We start from the raw sequence: 13395 nt of genomic DNA on the forward strand, positions 1-13395 counted from the left end.
ACTGAGTCACTGTAACTGACAGGGCCCTTTCCACTGCATCGAACGCAGGCTTCCCCAAAGAGGAAAGGGAGCCCAGAACTGAGAGAGACTGCCTTAGGACCACAGTCACTCCCTGCTCTGAAGAACTGACCCTAAAGACAGAAGCCAGAGCAGAGCTAACTCGAGCCAAAGCTCCGAGGAGCAGGGATGGCTCAAAAAACCTGGAGTAGAGTCCTGTCCCTCGAAACCAACAGGGTAGCTATGCCTATGAGCATCTCTAGTTCCGAAGCCACTGAACAGCTCAGGGGGATTACTGGTTCTGAAGATGTGAAAATCTCAGGAACCGGAACAATCAGTGCTGGAAGATTTGGAAGAGACTACTCCAAGACCTCTAAAGAGGCTAGAGGATGAGTGGTCAAATGAATGAAAGAAGGCTCAGTTCCAAAACCCGAGGGGGTCAGAACTAAAAGGGGGCCTGAAAGTCCTTTAGCCCACAAGATATTTTTTCTTAGGTCTCAGGAACAGAGTGTCCTCTTTTTTCCTTTCTCGTCAGTTCTGAATTTTTGTCTGCAGAAGACAAGGCTTCACTAAATTCTGTGGGAATCGATCCTTTCAAAATATGTTTTTCATCTTTCAACGAGGGCTCGATGACTTAACCCATGACATATGCTGCAGTCCTCTTGCAAATGAAAGGAAATGGAAATCAGATGATGGAATTTGGTGGCTGCCCTTTTGGCATTTTTTAAAGCCAGAAGGGACCATACCCTTCTCAGCCATGTCAAAAAAAAATACAGCTGGAAGACCGTTACTCACACAGAAAGCTTAAGAAACAGGGAGAGAGGAAAGTTTTTTTTTTTTTTTTTTAAGAGAAAGTGATGAGGAAAAACCATCAATGATGATGGGTATAGAAACTACACTAACGTGTACAGGGCAAGAATATCAACAGTGACATTTAAGATTACACTACGTGTAAGAGAAAAAGGGAAAAGAGAGAAAATATTAAAATATAGGGTAGAGGATCAAATAGAAAGAAACAGAGAAATCTAACAAATGAAATAAACTTTTACTTAAACCCAGTGAAACTCTAGAGCACTGGCAAAACACAATTGTTTTGGAAAAGCAGCAAACGAGATCTGAGGCAATTGTGAGAGGGGGATTGTGGGTAGAGGTGAAGCTCAAGAGTTTTTGGCTGGTGTGAGCTGTAGTTAGCAGAGTCAGTTCTGATATCAGAACCGGACTGATCTGTCAAGGATAAAATGAAGATTGACATCATCACTGCACAACACAAACTGTGGCACAAATACAGAAATGAGGTCTAAGACACTGGCAAGTTCCAAGCTCGACCTTCCCCACAGTAAAAGCACAAGCTAAGAGCAACCTGCCCCTAAGAGTCAGACTTGTGAAATAAACATGCAAATGGTGTTTTAGATATTAAAATCAACCAAAACTCTAGACACCAAAGTTAGTTGCTTGTAAGCAGGGTGCTTACAAATCAAATGCATTACCTGGACATTTGCTTGAAAACAAAACATGTTAGTGGCATAAAAGAATAACAAAACTGCTGCAAGTAGAGGAATAGTTCAATCTTCAACTTTATTACACAAAACTATACATTACTGCACTTTTTTTTATCCAATTCATTTTGCTTCTTATTACCGTGGATGGCAATGACGCGAGTGAAAATGTCCAGGACTTCTCCAGTATGTGTATATCTGAAACAGTAACAGTTTGCTGAAACAAACATCCTCATACAGAGCAGAAAGACTTTGGTCTAACACTGCCTGCAAACAAAAAGACAGACTTGTGACAAAATTTTTGTCTAATATTAAGAACGTCTCAATGCTCACGATCATGGGCAATGTTAATGTTCTTAAAGTGCAAAAAACACAGAAAAGTTTTCATACTTTTGAATATATTAAAACTCTCCAAGATGGCACCAATGTATACAACAAAGCTGGCAAACTAGATGGTAAAAAGATGTAAGGCATCTGGGAAACAGTAGTCAAACATAGCAATGAGACCAGAAAAGGCTTTTAGAAATGCTTTGAAATTAACCAAACTGTCTACTAAGACTACTAAAGGCGGTGTAAAATAGTGATACATTTTGCACAACTGCAACACCCTTCTGAAATTAAAAACCAGGATGACTTCTTACCATATCAGTCAATTTATGAAAAAGATCTTAACATCCTCCTTGATGGGCTGTTGACTGGGCTCATCTTTTCACGTCACGACTTTGTAAAATTCAGCATATATATATATATATATATATATATATATATATATATATATATATATATATATATATATATATACACATACATACATACACACACACACCTTTCTAAAGGAAGTCCAATGCTTGCCAAATTGTGATCTTCAGAAAAATCAGAATCAAAGCGTGAATAAGGGGAATATGCAGCAATTTTGAGGTTATGCCATCTTGCAGTATTTCCCCTACTCTAACAAAAATCAATTTCAGACTTAGTACATATATCAGGCATGTGGAGGGGCAAAAGACAGCAAAGCATCCCCAAAACTGCAACTGCAGGGATTAGACTTTATAAATGCAGTTTCTAGTAAACAAAGTGTTAGGACTCTAATATCCCACTTTCTTATTAATAGTATGCATGGACCTGCATGTAGTTGTGGAGCACAGCAAGCGATCATCTGATGTATGTTAACTTCTGGACAACTAACAACACATATGTGACTGTATGCTGGTGAAGGTTGTGTATGACTGTGACAGGCCTGCAGTTGGGCATAGTGCTGGCTTCAGACCTTACTTCCTAAGGGTCTGTGCATGCACTCAACTCCAACTGCAAGCAGAGCAACTTCTGTCCAATGTCTAGACTCTAAGTCAGTGGCACTGGCAAAGGACTTGCAGCTGATCATTTGTTTCTTCAGTGGTGTCAGAACACTCTGGTATGTACCACCGAAAGTGCCAGACAGAGATACACCTCCCATGGTCCCCTAAACTTTTACCAAGAGAGAGGATTAACACCAAGCTTTTCTGCAAGTGGATTAGGCCCATTAAATATCCTCTGTCTGTCACTGGGATTGTGCTGTATTCTATCTATGGGACACTGTGTATTTGTAAGGTATGCAAATACAGGAAAATATGGACACTTTATAGTCAATAAGGTATGCAAATACAGGGAACTTTGCTAACAGCAGGACTGACATCAACACTGTAGAAGTGGCAAAAAATGGAGCAAACAGCAGTAGAACACAGTGTACACCCAAGAAACAGAATTCCTTTCATGAATTGTTAAACTGTGAATGGTGGAATAGATGAGGAGAGTCAAGAAACCAACAAAAGACCTACAAGAAGTGAATGCCTCATAAAAATCACCTCAAAAATGATCAGACTGACAGAGAAGAACCATTGTTTAGCAATGACATCAGCAGCTCAATCTCAATTTTAAGTTAACCACTTACTCAGAAATGAGATGCTACTCTGAATGACCCCTGGCATTTGCATTTCACAGTTTCAAACCATTTATTTAAAACGCACCAGTCACAGGTGCCAGAGTTCACTGAATGTTCTAATTTCAATTAACATGAAAACATTTCAGTCAGCTCTGTGTCATGCTACACCACAAGTGACCTGAATTAAACCAACCACAAGTGACCCGAATTAAAACCAGCAGTTCAGGAGCTGTTTGGAAAGGGTGACAGTGAGCAGCTTTTGCTGGGTCATGACAGATGACACCAAGCGAAGCACTAGGTCTTCATCTAGTGGAGTTCCAAAGCGGTTACGTTTCTGCTACTCCAGTGTGCTGACACTATGCAGCCAAAGTGAAATTAACATGTAGACAAACCCCCTTGAGAGGTGGCAACTGCTGGCTCAGACAGGATAGGGGTGCAGACTGCTCTTTGGGATAGGAAGATAGCATGTTCCCTATCACCATATTTTCAATGGGAATGAAGGGCTGATGGAGGTGATTATCGAGAAAAAAAAAGAAGTGGGTTATAGGACACTTCCAGACCCAGGAATACATGGTTCCCCTTATCCCAAAGTGAAGAGTCTAACTGGGTGAAGGTAGAGGAGACATTAGGCAAGGTTCTGGGGGAGGCAAAACAAATACATAAATAAAAATGGCAATCACTTATACATTACAAAAAATGGTGGCCTGCTGTATTTTTTTCTGCTAGTATCAATGAATTAATTCCTTTCTTCAGTGAGGAAAAAGAATACAAACTTCTCAAATTGTCTTACATCACTTTTTTAATAAATAAGGATAATCCTTTAAATCATGTGACCTCAAAGTGAAATACTTTCAGTAAGGTGAAAACAAAGCAGCTCTGAAAATTAAAGTTAAACTGTAGGCCATGCCTTTTGGATAATACACAAGCAACACAAAAGCAGACTCCTAATCTTAAAAATTCTTGACTTGCCCATATGTAGCCCCAACCAAAAGTCTGCATAGCATCACACTGCACCACTGTGACAACTTTTCGCATCTTACCTGGCATGCACTGCCCATTCAAGCATGCACTAAAACTGGCTTCATCCACGGACAGAAATAACTCCAGCCAATGCTTACCCACAGCTACCCCTTAAGCAGCAAGTTTACAATCCATCTGCTTCATGTTTGTGACCTACATCTGCTGTCACAGATCAAGGACCAGACAGGTCTGAACAAGTTTACAATCCATTTGCTTCATGTTTGTGACCTACATCTGCTGTCACAGATCAAGGACCAGACAGGTTTGAACAAGTTTGGTTAACAGTGTTCAAGTCTTACCCAAGCATGCTTTAGAAGGAACATAAAACATGACTCATACATCAAACTCAGCTAAAACTGGACTCTCACTCATCTAACTGAAAGCATTCTGAGATTGTCCTCCTTCTAATTTTGTTTATATTATTGGATTTCGAACATTACCCAGAATACTAACAGTAAGAAACCTGCACCTTTTTAACAGCAGACATCATGTAGAGTGTGATGAACCACTATTAGCAGTTTGGATTGAGTTGTGCAGCATCAGCAGCCTGGATAACGCAGGCCTATCATACATTAAACTTTACATTTTCTCCCCAAAACTACATCTGCCTAGCAAGTCACATGACTTCTCAACATTATTTGCCATCAAGCCATGTAAATGGACAATACACACACATATGAAGACACATTCTGCATATCAGCACCACCAACCCATGGAAAACAGATGCAAAATAATCTTACGTAGACTACAAAAAGTGACTGGGCACTAATCTACTGTCAGATGGCTTCCTCACTGCAAGTAGCTCTACAGGGTCCCTTCTAAAGCCATCACTGTACATAAGTGCTGCACTTTTCAGTTGAAAAAAACAATGAGGCAAATATGTTGCAAATAATGCTGAATGTTACTGAAACAAGATGGTATATAGCAAAGGATGTTGAACGTGTACTTGTGTGTCTGCTTTACAAAACAACCTGGTCATAATGTTATGTCACACTGAAAGGGCAAGTTTTCTCAGTTACAAATTAAAAAAAACAGAAGCTGTGGCCCTGTGGGTACTTCTCAATGGGTATGCAGTAGCAGCAAGATTCCTGGCAGAACCGAATGTATCTTTCAGGCAAACAAACTACATAAGCCAAGACAAATGCTCTTACTAAAAGCACAAAGGAAAACAAGCCATACAACAGTAGTGTTGCCCATATAGATAAAAACAGTAGTGGTGCCCAAATGTCAGCAGTGATAGCATGAAATCAGTGCAATATGCACCAATGGACTGACTGGGATCAACTACAAGCTCTCCAAAACTGGTGTCTTCTCATCACCTTCAGTTGTGTATTAGTCAAGCCAAGGAGGCTGCAGGCAAGAAATGTGTAAAGGGGTGGTGGTCTTTAAAATCTCATCTTGTCTCTCTCACTCAGTGACAAAGGCACATCGGCTCCTCGATTTAACCCTCCTGTCCAAAGTCATCTGTAAACTTTTTCACCTTCAGCAGGTCATCTGCATTTACTGTGGGTCTAGTAGTAGAGAGCGAACGCAGCATGTCAGACTGAAAATTGAAAGAAGAGATAATCAGAGGAAAGTAGAATTGCTCACTACAGTTTGTGTTTAAGAGTATCGCAGTAAAAGACATTTTTAAAACAAAGAAATGCTGAAACAGTTAAATGTTTATGCAATATACTAGCAGTATTTTCACAGAAATACATAAGAAGAAACATTAACTCTAGCAAAATAAATGGTCTTCAGCTGACATTTCAGTTTCCCTGGGACTTGAAACCTTGTGTAGGTTACAAGCCTTACTACATCTGAATACTTAAGCACTGCAGCACTACCCACAGGAAGTGAAAGGAGGCACCTTCTTCGGTTTCCCTCTCACTACGTACTGAAGAGTAAAGCTAAACTCCTCAATCCTTTTTTTTAAATTTAACTCCTTCAATAAATCACTTAAGACACAAGCAAACACATTAATATAAAAGAAAACAAACAATACTGACATGTTTCTAGCTACACATAACTAAATATAGTCCAACATTAGATAAAATGCTCAATTTCTGCCCTCCCTTAAACCTTGGTTCTCCTTCTGAAAATTCTGTACATATTGTTCCCACAATTTCTATTTTTATGTAATTTGCTCATTCCCTTTTCAAAACATCCCCCTTCGTTATTTTATCTTTGTTACAATACTCAATACTTTAAATACTGCTGGTTTAGACTTTGATTTCCATTTTCTAGTAAATGCTTTTTGGCAGCCACCAGAATTAATATTTAACAAGGCCTTACTATGTCTAGGCAATTCAGACCCTGTGTACCACCTCAAAAATAATAATTTGCTTAGTTACACCCATTTGCTCTCCAATATTTCTGAAAGAGTACTTTGTAAAGATTTTTTTTTAAATCTGCCAACTCATTACACTCCCAAAAAAAGAAGTTATGTACTCACCATAACGTTCCATCTGAGTAGGTAACTTCATTTGTCTGCAACCTGTGGGTATCAGATCCGTCCTCGGATCCGAGCCAGCAGCTTTCCAAGCTAAAAGATCTGAGCTCTCAAGCTTCTCCCCCTTACCCATAATCCCCTGACACCTCCCTCCAGTCCTCAGATCGAGTTTGCCTAACAAGAAACAGACTACGACCCTCGAAAGAGGAACACTAACCTAATGCAAAACCAGGTGAAACCCTGCGTAATGGAATAACCATAAAACAGGTTAGGGGGAAGGAGGGGGGGTCGGTTGCAGACAAATGAAGTTACCTACTCAGATGGAACGTTATGGTGAGTACATAACTTCTTTATCTGAAGTAGTTAACTTCATCTGATCAGCAACCTGTGGGACATAGTCCCCAGCTACCTAAATCCTTGGGCAGACCTCAAGGAAGGATATTCTGGAGCACTGCGGAGCCAAATGATGCCCTACTCCTGGATATCAGATCCAACTTATAATAAGAAATGAAGGTATGAGAAGAGGACCAAGTAGCTGCTGAGCAGATGTCGTCTAGAGGTACTATCGACCAGAATGCTGCAGAAGTAGCCATAGACCTGGTAGAATGGGCATGGACCCCCAAGGGTTCAGGCTGGCCGGAAGCTACATAAGCATGCCTGATGCATTGGGATATCCATCTGGCCAAGGTAACTTTCGTAATAGGCTTACCCACAGATGGTTTAGCGAAAGAAACAAAAAGTTGATCTGATTTCCTAGTAGTAGCTGTCCTGTGCAAGTAAAAACGCAATTGTCTGTGTACATCCAATAAGTGCAATCTGTATTCCCCATTTGTTCTGAAAGTTGGGGAAAAACAGGCAAATTAATGGATTGGTTGATATTGGATTCAGAGGCTACCTTGGGCAAGAAAGAAGGGTTAGTCCTGAGAGACACTCTGTCCTTATGGAAGACCAGATACGGGGGTTTCATGCAAAGGGCTTGAAGCTCAGATACTCTCCTGGCTGAAGTAATTGCAATCAGGAAGGCCGTTTTCCAAGATAAAAATTTTAACTCAACCGAAGCCACCGGTTCAAAGGGTGGGCCAGTCAAGGCCTGAAGAACCAAGGTTAAGTCCCAAGGTGGAACCGCATTCTTGACAGGAGGTTTCAACAGAAAAGTGCCCTTCAAAAAGGTTTTGCATTTCTTAGCAGAAGCTAAGGGGCCAAGGCTATCCCCAATGTGGAAATGGGAAATAGCTGCAATTTGGACCTTGACTGTAGAAGCACTAGCTCCTTGGTCGAAGATATGGGACAAGAAGTCAAGAACCGTTGGGATGGGAGCAGTAAAAGGATCCAAATCTCTCTTTTTTGCCCAGATGGAAAAACGCTTCTATTTACTTCTGTAGATCTTTCTAGTAGAAGGTTTATGCGCCGCTACCAGAATAGATTTTATGGGAGACGAGATACCGGGAGTTCTTGCGATTAGTGGAACTGGATCAACCAAGCCATGAGCTTGAGGTCGCCCAGGTTTGGGGGCTGTAATCCTGCAGGATGAGAGATCAGATCCAGAATGGGATCTAAGATCTAAGGAGGAACTACACTGTGAGACCGCAGGTAAGGGAACCAGATCTGGCGAGGCCAGAATGGGGCTATGAGGATTATTTTGCTCCCCAACCGATGCGCTTTCTGCAGAAATTTTGTCATCAGCGGAAGAGGAGGATAAGCATACAGGAGACTGGGGGGGGCAGGCATGCACCAGGGCATCTCTGGGGCTCTCCCCTGTTGGGGGAATCAGAGCGAAAAACTTGCTGCATTTTGTGTTTGAAGGAGAAGCAAAAAGATCACAGCAAGGTTGACCCCATCTGAGGAAGATCTGATTCGCTACTGATGTGTTTAGAGACCACTTGTAAGGTATGAGGATCGAGCGACTCAGCTTGTCCGCTAAAATGTTGGACTGACCCGGAATGTGCATTGCTATCAGAAAGCGGTTGGTGGAAATCGCCCAAACTCTCATAGCCTCTCGACAAAGAGGGTAAGATCTGGTGCCTCCCTGTTTGTTGATATACCAGACTACCACCATGCTGACTGTCTGAATTGCAATAGTCCCCAGAGGAAGAAGGTCTGAATTGCAATAGTCCCCAGAGGAAGAAGGTCTTGAAGGGCTTGCAATGCTAGAAGCACCGCCCTCATTTCCAGGACATTGATATGCAGAATGGTCTGTAAGGGAGTCGATGTGCCATGGATGGTTCTGCCCATAGAATGCCCCCCCCAGCCGAGGCGAGAAGCGTCCGTGGTCAGCGTGGCATGGGGCTGAGACATCACAAACGGTGTCCTCTCCCGCAGCTCTCAGGAATGGAGCCACCAAAGAAGGGAGTTCCTGCAAACCCTGCTCAGGGGAATTGGCGACTCAAACGGATGGAGTAGGAGCGACCATTGGGAAGAGTCCATTGTAGAATTCTCATATGCAATCTTGCTAAAGGTGACAGGCTTATGGCTGCCGCCATGGAGCCCAGGGCTCTCAGGACCAACTCTGCAGGTGGGGCTGGAGACTGCAGGAGCGCCATTACGTGTAGTGACAAGTTGCGCAACCTGTCCGTTGTTAGAAAAGCTTTGGCTTGGCGCGTATTTATCCTGGCCCCTATAAAATCCAGAACTTGCACAGGGTGAAGAGATGACTTCTGAAGATTTATAGTAATGCCTAGATGCTGGGCCATGGCTAGGGAGTAATCCCTGGCGGAGCAAAGCAGATGCATGGTGGGGGCGGTGAGGAGCCAATCGTCCAGGTACGGAAAGACCTGAATTCCCTGAAGTCTCAGGTGGGCTTCTACAACTGCCATGACCTTGGTGAACACCCTGGGGGCTCTGGTGAGGCCGAACGGGAGAACCCTGAACTGAAACTGACTGGCTCCTAGCCGAAAGCGGAGAAACCTCCTGGACCGTCTGTCCATGAGAATATGGTAGTACGCATCCTTGAGGTCTATGGAGCACATCCAGTCGTTCTCCTGTAAGAGAGGGAGAATAGATTGCAGAGTGACCATCCGGAATTTATCTTTGGCAATGAACAGGTTTAGAGATGACAGGTCCAGAATTGGCCTCAAGTCCCCTGTCTTTTTTGGCACCAAAAAGAACCTGGAGTAATTGCCTAATCCGGACTGCTCTGGGGGGATGTGCTGGATGGCTCGTTTTTCCAGCAACTTTGAAATTTCTGAAGCTGCCGCCTCCCTTTGATCGGGTGGGACATCAGGAAGGTGCTTCGTTAGAGGGGGAAGATGCAGAAAAGGAATAGTGTAACCTCTGGATATTATTCTGAGCACCCAACGATCTGTAGTAAAGGACTCCCAACTTTGTAGGTGCTCCGAAAAACGTCCCCTGACTACCTCCAGAGAGGGACAGCTGGGCAAGCCCTCAGGGCTGTTAAGCGGGTCGGTCTGAGAAAGGCTCTCTGGACCCGAAATTCTTCGGCCCCCATCTGCCTCTGGGCCGGCGTCCACCTTGTCCTCCTCTGCCTCTGAAGGACGAGGGGTCCGGAGCGGGATGGGACTGCTGGGACTTCCGGAACCACATCTTCTTCTGTCCTCTCGGGTTCCTTGAGAAGGACCTTTGAGGATTAGAGAAGTGGATCCCGACAGCAGACAGCGTCTTCCAGCCTTTCTCGCTCTGGAGCAGCGTGTCTCGGACGGTTTTGCCGAATAGCGTAGAACTGTCAAAGGGAGCGTTTGCGAAGGACGTCTTGAAGGGATTCGCAAAGTCACAAAGGCGAAGCCAGTCGTGGCACCGTAAGGAGACCCCTGCTCCGCTAGCCGCTCCCTCCATGGCATGGGAGAGGAGCTGCATGGAAGTGTCAGAAATTGACTTTAGAGTGGCCATGCGAGCCGAGAAGGTCCATTTGTCCTCGGCTGCCATGGACTCTGGGGGAGCTCCAGCGTATTCCTTTATCAAGTCCCACTGGAGCCTGATGACGTGTGCCAGGTAATTCAGCGCCCTTATGGAAAAGATAGCTGAAGCAAACATCCGCTTTCCAATACAGTCCATCGTCCAAGATTCCTTATCAGGAGGATGGACCGAGGAACTTTCCTGTGCTAGTTCCTTCTTATTGGCAGCCGCCACCACCATGGCATCTACTGGGGACACTTTATTCCAAGCCTGTCTGTCAGAAGGGGGACTGAGTATTTTGTCTGGTCTTTTAGGGATTGGCTCCATGGTGTCCGGCTCCTTCCAAGCCCTGGTAGTAATCAAGTCTACCAGGGGATCAAAAACGAAGCCACCAAAACCTTGCACCAGCCTATTAAACAAAGCTGGATCATTAGAAATTGCTTTTCACAAAAAGTAAAGAATTCAGAGCAGTGCTATTGCTATATACATACGTTCCTTCTTTAGAAAAGGGAAACGGAGCAACTTTCAAGCTTAGGATATATAATGATTGATTATATATCCTAAGCTTGAAAGTTGCTATGTCTGTTTCACTTTTCTAAAGAAGGAACGTATGTATATAGCAATAGCACTGCTCTGAATTCTTTACTTTTTGTGAAAAGCAATTTCTAATGATTCAGCTTTGTTTAATAGGCTGGTGCAAGGTTTTGGTGGCTTCATTTTTGCTCCATTGGTTTTGTTTTCGTGCTTTCAACTACCAGGGGATCAGCCGGGGGGACACCCAAGAGGTAGACGGGCCTGCGTCAAATGCCTCCAGAAACACAGACTCATCGGAGGAAGGTTTTTGGGCAGACCACCCCCCTCTGATACGTAGCATTTCCATAATGTCTCCAAAGGAGACGTCTTCAGGGGGTGACCTTGGGGAACCGAACCTTCCCCTTCCTCTAAGTCTGTGTCCTCCGTGAGGGACTCAGTGGAGTCCATGTGCCTCCTTTTGCACTTTTGTTTGTGAGGCACCTCCTCAGAGGGACTGTCCGAGGAGGGCTCACCAACGGGGTCCTGTTTCCCTACGGGAACCAACTGGAGCGTCGACGCAGGCTGTCCCTGGGGCCGGACGATGGAAGATAGGCCCAAATGCGCGGGAGTGACGGGTGGATCCGTAGCCCGGACCGGGGACCTGAAACGTCTCGACAGAACTCTCTCCACTACATCAAAAGCCAAGGGCGAACCACTCTCCCCTGGCTCCGAGAGCAGCCTCCTCGGCTCCGACGCAAGGACCGATGTTGGAGCCAATGCGATCGGATCCGAAAGAGGAGTGTGCTCTGACCGAAACAGAGCCGAAGACACACACACCCCTGCAGATCCGAAGCTCGGCTCTTAGCCCAGACAGCTCAGATCCGACACGCTCAAGGGTACTGTCGGCGAAGTAGCCACCACTGTCGGCGCCGACTCCCCGGGTCCGAGACAGCTCGGATCCAAAGACTCCGAAACCCAATAGCGAATCAGAGAAGGAGCAATTGGGGCAAAGAAAGGGGCCGAGCTCCCCCGCCGGAGGCAGGAGCACCCCCATCTGTATCTGGGCCTGCAAGAAACGACGCATCATCCGGTCCAATCAGCATCAGACATGCTTATGGTGGACTTCGAAGAGGTCGCCGAAGCAGGCCGCCTTGAAGATCTAGAGGGAGACCGGTACTCTTCCTCCGGCTCCGGGGAAAAGCGGGGGGAACGGAGCCGAGAGGGTGGAGATCCAGATACCCTCCAGGGAGAGCTAACTACCTTAGCTGGCAGAGCAGAGGGATGAGACTCTGCCCGCCTCTTATGGCTTTTACGCCGCTCCTTGTCTTTGTGCCTCCTCTCTAGAAAAAGAGTCCCCCTCTCCCGGAGACACAGAGGGAGGTTGAGTCCCAGTCATGGGAGGGGGAACTGAAGGCAGGACAGCCGCAGCAGCTGGTGCCTTAAAGAAAGAGGAGGAAGAAGAATCAGCGGGCAAAAGCCCCGTCAGGCTTAACGTATTCCTCCAGATAGTCATTCAACTCTATTATTGTACACGGCTTCCCCTTTTGTTGAAGAACACATACCCGACCTGTACATTAAACTAAAAGGACTAAAACATGTTCACTGTTTGCATCTTTATATCCATACACAGCTTCCAGTTTCGCAGTATTTGTGTTATCTTTTGTTTAGGATCTTCCCACATACACTTAGCTGCCACAACAGAAGCCTTTTTTAATCCATACTCCTAAATACCTCATCTTATTGTGTCCCCATATTGCAATATCAATTCATGTGTGGGTACACAATTTATGGCTAGAACATTTGGTTTATCTTTATTAATTTTATACCTTGAAAAGACTTTAAACTGCCTCAATGTTTCACACCAGATGTTATTTTCTGGATTTATCAGGTACAGAATATCATCTGCAAAGAAATCCAACTTTTATTGATTACCATACCAATTATTTATTTGAAGTTCTGAGTCCCTTATTTTCTTTGTCAATGGTTCTAGATATAAAGCAAAACAAAAGAGGGGGGAGATAATACCTCTGTTCAGACAACTTATCAGAGAGGAACCCTCCCACTTTAATTCTAGTCTCCAATCCTTCACATATCCTCTTAATTAACTATGACTATCAGGGGAATACAAATGCTTCCACTGCCCTAATCATAAAATCCCACCTCACCCTGTC

General features: G+C 44.4%; 1 protein-coding gene across 1 annotated transcript in view; it reads right to left on the reverse strand.

Annotated features, from left to right (window-relative positions):
• Positions 1-1553: 1553 nt before the first annotated feature.
• Positions 1554-13395, reverse strand: part of VPS4A (vacuolar protein sorting 4 homolog A) — an 801876-nt gene continuing 790034 nt past the window's right edge. Inside the window, exon 8 of the mRNA XM_044081635.1 lies at positions 1554-5974. Coding sequence (XP_043937570.1) covers positions 5873-5974 — 102 coding nt within the window. The 3' untranslated portion in view covers positions 1554-5872. The remainder of the gene's footprint in view (positions 5975-13395) is intronic.

Source organism: Protopterus annectens, chromosome 8.part1 (genome assembly GCF_019279795.1).
Source record: "Protopterus annectens isolate FY-2018-M chromosome 8.part1, PAN1.0, whole genome shotgun sequence".
Classification (NCBI taxonomy): Eukaryota; Metazoa; Chordata; order Ceratodontiformes; family Protopteridae; genus Protopterus; species Protopterus annectens.